Source organism: Oncorhynchus nerka, linkage group LG4 (assembly GCF_034236695.1).
Source record: "Oncorhynchus nerka isolate Pitt River linkage group LG4, Oner_Uvic_2.0, whole genome shotgun sequence".
NCBI lineage: Eukaryota > Metazoa > Chordata > Actinopteri > Salmoniformes > Salmonidae > Oncorhynchus > Oncorhynchus nerka.
The window spans coordinates 206,761-222,119 of NC_088399.1; the positions used below are offsets into that span (position 1 = coordinate 206,761).

The 15,359-nt window shown below is 40.2% G+C and overlaps 2 protein-coding genes across 3 annotated transcripts; one reads left to right on the plus strand and one right to left on the minus strand.

Moving 5' to 3' along the window:
- Positions 1-2,974: 2,974 nt before the first annotated feature.
- On the plus strand, positions 2,975-6,182 carry LOC115125943 (claudin-23-like). The gene has a single exon (XM_029655532.2). The coding sequence runs from the start codon at positions 3,081-3,083 to the stop codon at positions 3,879-3,881; it is 801 nt and encodes a 266-aa protein (XP_029511392.1). The 5' UTR covers positions 2,975-3,080; the 3' UTR covers positions 3,882-6,182.
- A 1,339-nt stretch (positions 6,183-7,521) lies between these two features.
- LOC115125942 (zonadhesin-like) lies at positions 7,522-15,226 on the minus strand. Of its 2 annotated transcripts, none has more exons than XM_065017136.1 (5): positions 15,066-15,226; positions 11,884-11,982; positions 10,452-10,772; positions 10,283-10,338; positions 7,522-10,057 (listed from the first exon to the last, which is right to left on the minus strand). In XM_065017136.1, the coding sequence occupies exons 3-4, from the start codon at positions 10,736-10,738 to the stop codon at positions 10,290-10,292; spliced, it is 336 nt and encodes a 111-aa protein (XP_064873208.1). In that variant the 5' UTR covers positions 10,739-10,772; positions 11,884-11,982; positions 15,066-15,226; the 3' UTR covers positions 7,522-10,057; positions 10,283-10,289. The 2 variants fall into 2 exon arrangements, with proteins under 2 accessions (XP_064873208.1, XP_064873207.1); XM_065017135.1 differs by having other exon boundaries at positions 11,884-11,985.
- Between the last annotated feature and the right edge of the window lie 133 nt (positions 15,227-15,359).

Genomic DNA, 15,359 nt, shown 5'->3' on the forward strand with positions numbered 1-15,359 from the left:
CACCTCAGGAGTAAATGTCAGTTGGCATTCATAGCCAAGCATTAAGAGTTCGAGACAGCAGGTGCGGTAGAGAGAGAGAGTCCAAAACAGCAGGTCCGGGACAAGGTAGCATGTCCGGTGAACAGGTCAGGGTTCCATAGCTGCAGGCAAACTGGAGCAGCAGTATGACCAGGTGGACTGGGGACATCAAGGAGTTATCCGGCCAGGTAGTCCTGAGGCATGATCCCAGGGCTCAGGTCCTCTGGGAGGGGAGGGATAGGTGGACTGGGGACATCAAGGAGTCATCAGGCCAGGTAGTTCTGAGGCATGGAGCCAGGGCTCAGGTCCTCCGGGAGAGAGAGAGATAATTAGAGGGAGCATACTTCAATTCACACAGGACACCAGATAAGACAGGAGAAGTACTCCAGATATAACAGTCTGACCCTAGCCTCCCGACACAAACTACTGCAGCATAAATACTGGAGGCCGAGACAGGAGGGGGTCGGGAGACACTGTGAATCATGTACGACGATACCCCCAGACAGTGCCAACCACGCAGGATTTAACCCCATCCACTTTTCCAAAGCACAGACCCTGACCATACTACCCTGAGACAAGGCAGAGTATAGCTCACCCTTCACTGCCATATAGTGCTCTATTATTGATTAGAATATTTTGACCCAGATCCTAATTGGTACAATATGTTTAATTTAATATATAGTTAAGTGGCAGAGAAAGCCCCCCTTGGTTTGTCTTTCAGTTCATTCACAGCCAGGTTGGAATTCCCTGTGGAGCTCTTGTTTAGTCCCTATGTGTCTGTGCATTCTATATGAGTGGAGCCCAGTAAAAAGTACAGTTGGGTTAGGGGTTAGGGTTTACATACACCTTAGCCAAATACATTTAAACTTAGTTTTTCACAATTCCTGACATTTAATCCTAGTAAAAAATCCTTGTCTTAGGTCAGATAGATTCACCACTTTATTTTAAGAACCTGAAATGTCAGAATAATAGTAGAGAGAATTATTTATTTCAGCTTTTATTTCTTTCATCACATTCCCAGAAGGTCAGATGTTTACAGACACTCAATTAGTATTTGGTAGCATTGCCTTTAAATTGTTTAACTTGGGTCAAATGTTTCGAACTGTAGTCTGTTTTTTTTTATGGCGGTTTGGAGCAGTGGCTTCTTCCTTGCTCAGTGGCGTTTCAGGTTATGTCAATATAGGACTCGTTTTACTGTGGATATAGCTACTTTTGTACTGGTTTCCTCCAGCATCTTTACAAGGCCCTTTGATATTATTCTGGGATTGATTTGCACATTTCGCACCAAAGTACGTTCATCTCTAGGAGACAGAGCGCGTCTCCTTCCTGAGCGGTATGATGGCCATGGTGTTTATACTTGCGTACTATTGTTTGTACAGATGAACGTGGTACCTTCAGGCATTTGTAAATTGCTCCCAAGGATGAACAAGACTTGTGGAGGTCTATAATTTCTCTCTGAGGTCTTGTCAGATTTCTTTTGATTTTCCCATGATGTCAAGCAAAGAGACACTGAGTTTGAAGGTAGGCCTTGAAATACATCCACAGGTACACCTCCAATTGACTCAAATGATGTCAATTAGCCTATCAGAAGCTTCTAAAGCCATGGCATCATTTTCTGGAAAGGCACAGTCAACTTGGTGTATGTAAACTTCTGACCCACTGGAATTGTGATACAGTGAATTATAAGTGAAATAATCTGTCTGTAAAAAATTACTGGAAAGATTACTTGTGTTATGCAGAAAGTAGATGTCCTAACCAACTTGCCAATTAACAAGAAATTTGTGGAGTGGTTGAAAAACTAGTTTTAATGACTCCAACCTAAGTGTATGTAAACTTCCGACTTCAACTGTATATTGGTTTCTCTGACATCTGGACCTTTTATGGAATATTATAATGTTAGTCTTTTTGAGATTGACTGTCCGGGCCCATGTTTGACAGACTGCAGACGATCTACTTGTTCCCTCTTCTGTGGGGGCAGCAGTACCAGGTCATCTGACTGCAGGAGACATTGGATTTCTGTGTCATTAAGAGTGACATCGGGAGCTGTTGACTGCTCATGTTTTTTGGACAATTAATTTCATTCACAAAGTTCAGATATGGAAAGCTCTTAGAAACTCATTTAGAAATTAATCCCAGGTGAATGTAACATGTATTGACTCATACAAATGTTAGAATTTTTCTTCCACTTTGACATTCATTTGCATATTCATGTAGACTGTTGAGAAAAAAGGACAATTAAATCCATTTGAATCACACGTTTTAACAAGAAAATGTGGGGGAATAAGTAAAGGGGTGTGGCTACTTTCTGAAGGCACTGTGTGAGAGACCAGCCCACCCTATTAAAAGACAGATGGTCCAGCCCAATCTGCCCATGCAGACAGGTATACTAAGCTGTATGAAATACTAATACATTTAAACATTTTTAGAGTGTAGGACCAAACGTTTCATTCTCCCTGCATCAATTGACTGTTTCAATCGTCGTCATCACCACCACCATGACAGGCCAGTTCCTGTAGAGCCACATTCCAGAACATTCTCAGTTGAGGAAGTCATCTGGTGACCACATTCCTAGTCAGGCTGTTAGCGTCGAGGAAGCCATAACATAAAACCTATTGATATTACTCACAGTCAGTTAAATGCATCATCGTGATTGGTTCCTTTCTTATTAGGCTAAACTGCCAATATGTTATAACATAAGGAGATTGACACGAAAATGAAAAGGCGCTAATATATATTTGTTTAATATAATGTGCGTGTATTTTCAAATATCATTAACTAGGCTGATATAGCATACATATAGCATACTGAAGCCCAACATTTAGATAAAACTATGAAATGAGTCGTATAATAGCCTATATCAAATTGGACGAGATTAGAAGCTGTCTAAAGCAGATGCAACAGGTGCTCTTTTAAAGTGAAACCACACCCAATGTATTATCACCTCCCCAGTTTCAGTCGGACAAGTTTTTAAGACAACACTCCTGTCTGTCCACTTTAGTTTACTTAGACTGACTAGTGCTGCTGTATCACCTTAACAAGTTAGTAACAGCAGTCCAGAAGCCATGCCGAGCCACGCGGAGCAGTGGATCCGCACTTCGATGCGCACCCCGGGCATTTTTATCTTCGGAATGGTCCTTGCCCCTTGCGGCTGGATCCTAAACCTCACAGCGACAGTGGCTCCCAACTGGAGAACCATCAACACTATCGCCTCACTGCCGGTTGATACGTTCCTACAACAAGGCATCTGGGACATATGCAAGACGTCCAGCTCGTCCCAAGTAAACCAATGTAACCAAAAGGACGAGGCGTACTTCAACAACCAGATTATAGCGGTCGCCCAGGGCTTGATGGTAGCGTCTCTGATATTGACTCTGATCGGGCTGGCCACGGCAACCCCCGGGGTAAGGTGCTGGAAAGACCGCCCGAACTGGACAGTAGCCGGGCTGGGGGGAATGCTCATCTTTCTGTCTGGAGTCTTGACGATCATCCCAATTGCATGGTACACTCACATCTTCAAGGACATCGCCGCATCCAGCACCGACATTCGCGTCGGCTACTGTATTATTTTGGGATACATCGGGGGCATCTTCGAGCTACTGGGCGGTTTGGTCATGTTCATTGGGATATGTCGTTGCTGTGGCGGTAAGAACCGCGGAGAGACGCGAGTCTCGGAGACCACAGCACACTTCAGAAACACCAAACCCCCACCGCGCCGCATCGAGGTGCCGAGCATAGCCCGAACCCGGAGTAGCGCGAGCAGCGTCCCCTACTCTAAAGACTCCATGGAAGACGAGGCAGACTTCCCCCGGGCAAAGAGCACCTCGTACGGAGGAAGACGACCCGCTTATGACGTTGATCTGTGAGGTCATTATGGTGACGAGGGCCAGTTGCCATTGATAGGTGTGACATGTATACTATAGCACTACACAGTAACATTACATATCTACCAATGAAGGACATTTACCTCTACATGTAGGCATGTCGTTTTAACCATGAAACTAGACCTAATCTTGTTGTTTGGGTGAATATGATAGAAATATAAATTATTTCACACTTTTGGGAATATGCCTATAATGTGGCCTATGGCATGTTTGTATTTGAAGATGTCATTTGTAAATAATGTTACAATGCCAGCGCCATAGAACATGGAATACAGTGCCTTCGGGAAGTATTCAGACCCCTTTACTTTTTCTACATTTTGTTAGGTTACAACCTTATGAAATTGTTTTTTTTCTCCATCAATCTACACACACTACCCTGTAATGGCAATGCAAAAACAGGCTTTTAGAAATGTTTGCTAATTTATAAACAAATAAATACCACATTTACATAAGCATTCAGACCCTTGACTCAGTTCTTTGTTCAAGCACCTTTGGCAGTAATTACAGCCTCGAGTCTTGGGTATAACGGTATAAACTTGGTACACCTGTATTTGGGGAGTTTATCCCATTTTTCTCTGCAGATCCTCTCAAGTTCTGTCAGGTTGGATGGGGAGCGTCTCTGCACATCTATTTCCAGGGCTCTCCAGAGATGTTCCATCGGGTTCAAGTCCGAGCTCTGGCTGGGCCACTCAAGGACATTCAGAGACTTGTCCCGAAGCCACTCCTACGTTGTCTTGCCTGTGTGCTTAGGGTCGTTGTCCTGCTGGAAGTGAACCTTTGCCCCAGTCTGAGGTCCTGAGTGCTCTGAAGCAGGTTTTCATCAAGGATCTCTATACTTTGCTCCGTTCATTTTTCCCTCAATCCTGACTTAGTCTCCCAGCCCCTGCTGCTGAATAACATCCCCACACAGCTTGATGCTGCCACCACCATGCTTCACCGTAGGGATGAGGCCAATGTTCTTGGGGACCTTCAATGCTGCAGAAATGTTTTGGTACCCTTCCCCAAATCTGTGCCTCAACACAATCCTGACTCGGAGCTCAACGGACAATTTCTTCGACCTAATGGCTTGGTTTTTTGCTCTGACATGCACTGTCAATTGTGACAGGTGTGTGCCTTTCCAAATCATGTCCAATCAATTTAATTGACCACAGGTGGACTCCAATCAATTTAATTGACCACAGGTGGACTCCAATCAATTTAATTGACCACAGGTGGACTCCAATCAATTTAATTGACCACAGGTGGACTCCAATCAATTTAATTGACCACAGGTGGACTCCAATCAATTTAATTGACCACAGGTGGACTCCAATCAAGTTGTAGCCATTGAGTGGCTGCTGCCAACATACTGACTCATCTCTAGCCACTTTAATAATGAAACATTTATGTAATAAATACATCACTAGCCACTTTAAACAATGCTACTTTATATAATGTTTACATACCCTACATTACTCATCTCATATGTACATACTGTCTACTGCATCTTGCCTATGCTGCACGGCCACTGCTCATTCATTTATTTTTATGTACATATTCTTATTCCTTTACTTGTGTGATAAGGTAGTTGTGAAATTGCTAGGTTAGATTACTTGTTAGATATTACTGCATAGTCAGAACTAGAAGCACAAGCATTTCGCTACACTCGCATTACCATGTGTGTGACTAAATTTGATTGAGAAACCTTTAAAAGATTATCAATGGAAACAGGATGCACCTGAGCTCAATTTCAAGTCTCATAGAAAAGGGTCTGAATACATGAAAAATTCTAAGAACCTGTTTTCGCCTTGTCATTATGGTGTATTGTGTGGGTATTTCTGAGTAATGGCCTTTATTTAATCCATTTTATAATAAGACTAATGTAACATGTGTTAGGTCAAGGGGTCTGAATACTATATAGACACACCCTTAAATATTGGATGGGTCAGGATCTGTGTGCTCAAATCACTCCCATTGAATTGGAGTTGCCAGGGGCTGATTTTGCGATACAGTGTAGTCTACACATTCATATTTTGGGGTGCTTAACATCACCAGCACGACATCTTTATGATATATCTTGTTATAAGTGCAACGTTACAGGTTGGAATGTCAATTCTCAAATGTTATTAGGTCTAATATACGTGACAAATGTACCTTTTTGTTGTAAATTGGTGTTTTAATTTGTTGACAAAATGCGGGACATGAGTGTTTGGTTGCGGGACAAAGGGACAAAATGCGGGACATGATTGATTGGTCACGCCAACATCTGCTACCACTGTTCCTTGATTAAATGTTGACAAATGACATGTTTAGTGTTTTTGTAAATAGAAAATGTGATACTTTCCACCGGGGATTGTAACTGGTTCAGGGAACAGAACCGAAAAAGTGATCCAACCGAAAAAGAAAGTGATCCATACTATTCTGGAACAGAACCGTTATTTTATAAGCATGGGAACCAGTTAATAACGTTATTTTACATTCAAGGCATTCGTTTCTAATCCCACAAAAAGAAAAACAAAGCTCCTATGCCCTCACTGTCACTCAAACATATTCCAGTGTCTGCCTGAAAACTTTGACTGAGCATGTTTAGGCTACCTTCCCCTACCCCTTCTGAAGCAGAGGCTACTGTACTGACAGGACAAGCTTTTTTTTAATTTATTTAACCAGGTCGGACAGTTGAGAACAAGTTCTCATTTACAACTCGCGACCTGGCCAAGATAAAGCAAAGCAGTGAGACACAGAGTTACAAACGGGATAAACAAATGTAGTCAATAACACAATAAAAAATAATCTATATACGGTGTGTGCAAAGGCAGTAAGATTAGGGAGGTAAAGGCAATAAATAGGCCAGAGTGGCAAAATAATTACAATTTAGCAATTAAACACTAGTGATAGATGTGCAGAAGATGAATGTGCAAGTAGAGATACTGGGATACAAAAGAGCAAGAGGGTAAGTAATAATATGGAGATGAGGTAGTTGGGTGTGCTATTTAGCAGAGAACTGGAAGGAAAGGCGGCCAAACCAGTGAAATATACCTGCTGGAGCGCGTGCTACGGGTGCGTAGTGAGCTGAGATAAGGGCTTTACCTACCTTTGCCTTTTTACAGTACAAGCTTGATTCAGAAGATACATTTTTAATTAGCCAGAAGAGAATGGATTCACTTTTTCATGGCTAGTTAAGGATACTATAGGCCTAGTTATCACGTTTCATGTTCAATTTATTAACTACAAAAAAGGTAAGAATTGTTTTTAATGCCGGTGCACTTGTCTGTCCATCACACATTTGAACTATCTTAACTGCTCTGTTCGGTGAAGTCATTTAACAGGTTCAATGTTTAAAAAGTTTTTGACAGGTTATAAAAAGGAATGTATACATTTTTTGTTGTTGCTTCAAACCAGTTCAGAACTTTATTTTGCTGGTCAGAAGAGTTGAACAAAACGATTGTAAAATAATTTGGTTCCAAACCCTGCTTTCTACTCTAAGGAATGCTAACAAGTTGTTTTGTTGGCCAAGTACATGGATGTCATAAACAGGTTAAAAAAAACTAGGCCTAGTTATCTACAGGTTAGTTCTACAAAATGTGATGGGTTCGACAAATATGATAAACAATCCGTTTAAAAGGATACCACTAGGAGACATTGATCACACAGAAGTAAACAGTGTTTTAATGTGAATTTGCCCAGGTTTAAGCATATCCAAAATTCAGATACAAGAACAAAGCTTAAAAAAATACAATGGATAAAATATTTTGTTTGCAATGCGTCAACAATAATTATTCCAGAACATAATAGCATTTTATCCACATGGAATTAACAAGGCGGTTGTATGATCCGAAGGTCCATGACTGTACAGGCTTCCATTACGCTCTCACCTCTACAGGGAGAGACTGGAGCAGCTTGAAATTAAAACAAACTCACTTGAGTTTACAGTTACAAGAGAAAATTATATCAGCGAGGGGACCAGACTTGTATACAGTGTATATTTTGTGGCCAATGAAAAGCTCAGTTGGAATTCTTGTCATGTTTTGGAGCAACTGAATGTTGCCATTGCTTAGGTCTATTAGTCACTAATGAGTCAGAGATAACACTAAGTCAGGGAACACAAAATCAGTTAACACAAACCACAAGCAACACAGCCACAAGCAGCACAAACCAGTCAGGCAACAGTCAGGCAACACAGCCACAAGCAGCACAAACAAGTCAGGCAACAAACCACAAGCAATACAGCCACAAGCAACACAAACAAGTTAGGCAACAGAGTGCATCACCACACTAATAGCATATTTGTTTATATAAGAAGTCCTATTGTATAGTAGTTAACACTAGTAGTACTAGCGCATGTAGTTTATTTGAATAGTACTACAGTATATAGTTGTTTATTTGAATAGTACTTCAGTATACTGTATACAGTAGTCACGTATATAATTATTTAGTTGTTTATATGTATAGTACTACAATATATAGTTATTTATACATGTACCAGGGATGGAGCCAATGAAAAGGCCAAGCTCTGATGTTGGACAGTAAACTTCACTTTGATCTCAGCAGCACAATAGGGATAGTCATGCAATCCTAAGCATGCAAGACGAAACCTGTTTTGACGAACACTACAGCCTGTATAGAACAGTGTTTATTTTCAAACCTCAATCCCCAGCGGATGCTTTCTGTTGCCAATGAAAAACACTGTTGGACTGACTGGTTTACCAGCGTTGAAATTCCTGTCATGTTTTGGAGAAAACGTGTTAAATGTTTCCACTGCTTAGGTGTGTCTTTCAATCACTTCTCTTTCAATCACTTGTCCTGAGTCAGACAACACTAACAGTCAGGCTCTAAAGGAGGTAAGCCAGTCAGGCTCTAAAGGAGGTAAGCCAGTCAGGCTCTAAAGGAGGTAAGCCAGTCAGGCTCTAAAGGAGGTAAGCCAGTCAGGCTCTAAAGGAGGTAAGCCAGTCAGGCTCTAAAGGAGGTAAGCCAGTCAGGCTCTAAAGGAGGTAAGCCAGTCAGGCTCTAAAGGAGGTAAGCCAGTCAGGCTCTAAAGGAGGTAAGCCAGTCAGGCTCTAAAGGAGGTAAGCCAGTCAGGCTCTAAAGGAGGTAAGCCAGTCAGGCTCTAAAGGAGGTAAGCCAGTCAGGCTCTAAAGGAGGTAAGCCAGTCAGGCTCTAAAGGAGGTAAGCCAGTCAGGCCAGGCTCAAACGGAAGGAAATTGTTGAGAAATGTAATTTTAATGTAACCTTTAATATTGGGGTTTAAATAGGCAAATCAGTTGAGAACAAATTATTTTTTTAAATGACGGCCTACCCCGGCCAAACCCTAACGACCCTGGGCCAATTGTGTGCCGCCCTATGGGACTCCTAATCACGGTCGGTTGTGATACAGCCTGGAATCGAACCAGGGTCTGTAGTGACACCTTTGGCACTGAGATGCAGTGCCTTAGACCGCTGCACCACTCTGGAGTAACGACTTTTCAAATAAGTCACGTTACGTTCGCTGACAGTTTGTTAGCATAGAACTGCATAGCGTATCATTACAGCAGTTGCTTGTAGGTACTGTATGTTAGCTAGTTACTAATACAAACTTGCCAGTATATTAACTATATGCTAACTACCCAACATTTATTGGCTTGACTATTCTTGGCTTAGCTAAGTGGTATAGCCGTTGTGGGTTCTCAATGAAGTCATAAAACGTCTAGCTAGTAATTTGTTAGCTATGCTAACAAGAAGTTGCATAGCAACAGCATCAACTACAGATAGACAGGCAAAGCGCTAGTACAATCAACTGAAAGGATACCGGTCATTTACAGTATACTAAAAATCAACAAACAGTATATAGTATGTAATATACACTTATTAAGTATGTAGTATACAGTTTGTTAGTATTCGAACACAGCTATCGCCAAAAACAGTCCTTACTTTTCACGAGTCGTCCCACCAAATATGGATTTCAATTAGTACCACAGCATAGTTGTTAATATAAGTAGTGCTATGGTATAGTAGTTAACACTAACGCATGTAGTTCATATGAAGAGTACTACAGTAAATAGTTGTTTATATAAATAGTGCTATGGTATAGTAGTTAACACTAACGCATGTAGTTCATATGAAGAGTACTACAGTATATAATTGTTTATACCGGGGATAAAGCCTGATGAAGGGGATGTGCTCTGATGTTGGACCGTCAACCAAACCTACAAGAAGAGTGTGACAATGACATTAAAATCACAGAGAACAGACATTCAGTTCACTAGACATGTTAAAGACTTCAGAAACATTAAAACATGTATACAAATTGTTTTAACTACTGTAAATAACATCATACCAGATTTTTTCTTAACATGAAATTAATGTTTGTGGCATGAGTTATGGTTCACTTATTGCTAATTATTGTGTGAGAACGTGGTTGAATGTCCTACCTTGATGCTACAGAATGTCTTTTTCTAAACCACGTGAATCCTTGGCTGCAGCTTTCCTATAACGACACAGACATTAGCACAAGTGTTCCAGGTACAGGAGGACTGTTTCACCATACGTTCAGTTGGCTGTATTTATATTTAATTATGATAATAATTCTATAGTTACCACCTTTTGACCTTGACCCTCTGCCTGATGAACGCAATGAGGAAGGAGAGGATGAGGATGCCAACGATAAAGGCCACTACCCCCAGGGTGAGCGGAACACCGATTGCCTCATTGACACTCTCATGGCAGAACTCTCCTCTGTACCCCAGGATACACTCACAGGTGGTGGCCTGTCCCTGAGCCACACAGTGACCATGTCCTTTACACAGCTGGACAGCACAGGACTGCAGGTCCAGGCCACGCACCACACCATCGTCCAGGTGGAGGGTTACGGTAGGAGAGATAGCCATGACGTCGGCTGAGCCTCAGGTCACACCAGGGTAGCTGGGGATGGAGCAAAGACCTAAAGCCTTAACATACAGTATGTATAGTACCATCTATACCATGTGTTATAAAATGTCTAAAAACCTGTTTTCGCTTTGTCATTTGAGTATTGTGTGTAGATAAATGTTTAATTCAATTTTAGAATAAGTCTGTAAATTAAAATGTGGAAAAAGGGTCTGAATACTTTTCGAAAGCACTGTATCCTCATTATGGCTGAGCAGACAGCTAGACTAGAAGACATATGTATTGTAGTTATGGCTGAGCCAACAGCTAGACTAGAAGACATATGTACTGTAGTTATGGCTGAGCCAACAGCTAGACTAGAAGACATGCTCTGTAGTTATGGCTGAGCAAACAAAGGGTATATAACAAAGTATTGAGATGAACTTTTGTTATTGACCAAATACTTATTTTCCACCATAATTTGCAAATACATTCATTAAAAATCCTACAATGTGATTTTCTGGATTTTTTTTCTCATTTTGTCTGTCATAGTTGGAAGTGTACCTATGATGAAAATTACAGGCCTCTCATCTTTTTAAGTGGGAGAACTTGCACAATTGGTGGCTGACTAAATACTTTTTTGCCCCACTGTACATTTAGGATAGGATAAAGTAATCCTTCTCACCCTCCCCCCCCTTAAAAGATTTAGATGCACTATTGTAAAGTGGCTGTTCCACTGGATGTCATAAGGTGAATGCACCAATTTGTAAGTCGCTCTGGATAAGAGCGTCTGCTAAATGACTTAAATGTAAATGTATGGCTGAGCAGAAAGCTAGGTATGAAGACATATGTACTGTAGTTATGGCCGAGCAGACAGTTAGAAGACAGATACATTTATGGCTGCGCAGAAAGCTAGATATGAAGACATATGTAGTTATGGCTGATCAGACAGCAAGACTATAAAACAGATGTAGCTAAGGCTGATCCGACATGTAGATTAAAAGACCGATGTAGCCTAGTTATGCTTGAGCAGCTTGGAAGCACCCAGTCAATCAGGTTCAACAGGATCACAGACCTTAAACAATGGCTCCAGGTGAAAAACTGACACCCAACGCAGGAATGGTGGAGAACATTACATACCAACACATCTCTAAAAAAGGTTACTTACTAGTATCAGAGTGTAGAGAAGACTAACCAGTCAGGGCGTAGAGAATGCTTCTTTAAAAGAGGATTCCTTGGTTTAATCTATGCATCTGAATTTACACTGCTTCTGTGGAGGTGTTCAGAGAGAGAGAGAGAAACTTTCCTTTACAAAATAAATCAGGAACAGGAAGGAGACGAGCACCTAACCCAAGCTCTGTGAATAGCTGAAAACAGGAACTATCAGCTCAGCTAGAGCAAACTACCCCTCCCTGCTGGGAGGCAGTCACACAGACACTCACTTGACTGCTGCAGAGAAAACTGGCTGCCTGTGTAAAGACAGTCTAATTCTGATCTTCATTTCACTAATTGGTATTTTGACCGCTCTGAAAAAGCTCTGACGTGAAAAGACCAATTAGTATAAAATTATATATAAAAAAAACATTTAAAAAGATATCGGAAGCCACAGACACATGAATTAAGAAAACATGAAAACTCATGCAAATTTATGCTGAAAAACTGAAATTAGGTGTAAATGGGCAGTTGAGAGCTAGAGCATTCAATGGTCAATCAGTTTCTGGGCAGTTCCTTCTACTGGTACTCGATACTGCTCTGTTTTGGCCATTGTGTAGAGTGAGACTAGCGCGTGTTGCATGACCTAATATTGCTGTCTAAGGGTCTTATGTTGTCTGATTAATCAACTCAGCAGTGGTGTAAAAGCACCCAGGTGTCATACTGGAGTAAAGATACCTTCTTAAAAGTAAATGACTCAAGTAAAAGTCACCCAGAAAAATACTAGAGTAAAAGTCAAAAAGTATTTAGTTTTAAATATACTTAAGTATATTTTAGCAATTACATTTACTTTTTATATTTAAGTATCACAAGTATAAATTATTTCAAATTCCTTATAATAAGCAAACATCACAATAGAGAGATACTACTGCACTTCCTAACCTCCTGTCCAATGTATGACCATAGAGACACATATTTCCCTCAGATTACACAGATCCACAAAGAATTTTTAATTTTTTAAAAATTTATAAACTCCCATATCTACTGGGTGAAATTCCAGTGTGCCATCACAGCAGCAAGATGTGTGACCTGTTGCCACGAGAAAAGGGCAACCAGTGAAGAACAAACACCATTGTAAATACAACCCATATTTATTTTCCCTTGTGTACCCTTAACCATTTGTACATCGTTACAACACTGTATATATACACGTAATATGACATTTGTAATGTCTTTATTGTTTTGAAACTTCTGTATGTGTAATGTTTACTGTTAATTTTTATTGTTTATTGCCCCATGTGTGTGTGTGAGAGAATCGAGTACTTTTGGGCATCAGTGAAAATGTATGGAGTAAAAAGTACTTTTGGGCATCAGTGAAAATGTATGGAGTAAAAAGTACTTTTGGGCATCAGTGAAAATGTATGGAGTAAAAAGTACTTTTGGGCATCAGTGAAAATGTATGGAGTAAAAAGTACTTTTGGGCATCAGTGAAAATGTATGGAGTAAAAAGTACTTTTGGGCATCAGTGAAAATGTATGGAGTAAAAAGTACTTTTGGGCATCAGTGAAAATGTATGGAGTAAAAGGTACTTTTGGGCATCAGTGAAAATGTATGGAGTAAAAAGTACTTTTGGGCATCAGTGAAAATGTATGGAGTAAAAAGTACTTTTGGGCATCAGTGAAAATGTATGGAGTAAAAAGTACTTTTTTTTAGGAATGTATTTTAGTAAAAGTTGTCAAAAATAGAAATAGTAAAGTACAGATACCCCCCCCAAAACGAAGTACTTTACACCAGTGCAATTCATTGGTTTCATACAGCCTGAACCATTTGAGTGCAAAATAATGTCAATGTTCCTTTCAAGCCAGAATGTTGAATACATTTGATTTCAAACGTACCGGTTGTCTGTGTGGTTGGTCCTTCAGCTGCTTTTATTAGATGCAAAAAATACACAGGATAGTATTGTTAACCAGACTTTATTGAGTGATGGTATGTTTGGCATTGCCAGCTGAATGCGAGGAAACTCATTTAAAATGTTCAGTCTGTGGTCCGGTAACTTTCTATTGTTTACTTATTATCCAAGTGTTTAAATGATGTGTGTTAGAATGAAAACACCGAAATATAAACTGACCGAACCATATACTTAAAGGCACTAAAATAAATGGAGGAACAATGCTTTCCTGTAGAGTAAGTTGATATGTAATTGTATTCAACATTCTGTCTTGTAAGGAACATTTGCATTTGCAAGGTTTCAGACTGTGTACAGTATATGAATTCATGGTGCATTACAGCCTGATTAGTCAGACAAGGTGTCATGAAGTTATCAGGAACGCGGTCCTAGGCCTTAACTGGTCTGTAACATGATTTAAAAATGTGCATATTTTGCTAGGTTTACATCCCAAAAAAGTTGACAGATTTTTATTAAAATATTATAAAACTCACAAAGAAAACATCCACATTTTCTGGTTCCAAACTGACTTGATAAAAATCTGTGCATTATGTAGGGCACACAAAGTAATTTTTCACTTAAGTTTATCTACCGAATAAAACAAATCATAAATTGAACGCGTTTGCATCACATTCAACTGTATGGATAGATTTGCCCCAAATGTTGCGTTAAATAGCCAATGTGCCTATACTGGTCTTGACACTTGCAGTTTAGCCAAAAGGTAGCAGATACAGTATGGGTAGGCTGTGCGGGTTGTCTCGTCTACATGATATTATTATGGATAAGAGCGAGGATATTTTTATTTGTCAAACAGCAGTCAAGCATCGATCATGTCAGCAGAATACCCTCTATATTCATTGTAAAGGAGCATCTAGATGCACTTTCACTACCCTGTTAAATTCATAACAAATGATTTAATCTGTTGCCTAATAAACTGCATGGTTTCCTGAGTTGTAGTGAGAGGGCCACACACCATATCAGGTTACTCCAAGTTTACTTCGATAGGATGGTTATAGTATCTATAATTACGCGTAAAAGCATTTCCACCGCATTTTCTCGCGAAATTAATTTTACCAACACAAAAAGATCACAATGTCGAACAAGAAAATTCTCAGCATTTTAGAAATTGTTGACTTCCTGTTTCCATCACAGCGTTTAAAAAAAAAGCTGTATGTCTTTACTCGTATAACTGGTTGACGTGAGAAATCAGGACCGTGTATTATATACATGTGCTCAGGAGATCGCAAACTTACCGAGTTCAGGGCCAGCTCTTGACCACTTGGTCGTTGACAAAATAAATATGCACAATCCCAAAATATTTTTAAAAAGCTATTTGAAAGACTTCTGGACTCTTCTCGCACCCAGACTGCCAACAAATCCTGAGTGCTCACACCTGAGTAATTATCAAGACTTCCTGGAAGAGCACATCACCTAAGCTGGTTTCTGCTGCCCCCTGGGGATTTTATTTATTTGATTTAACCTTTGTTTAATGAGGCAAAACCCTTGGTCTCATACCTCTCTCAGGCCTGGGAGTTAGAGACAAACTA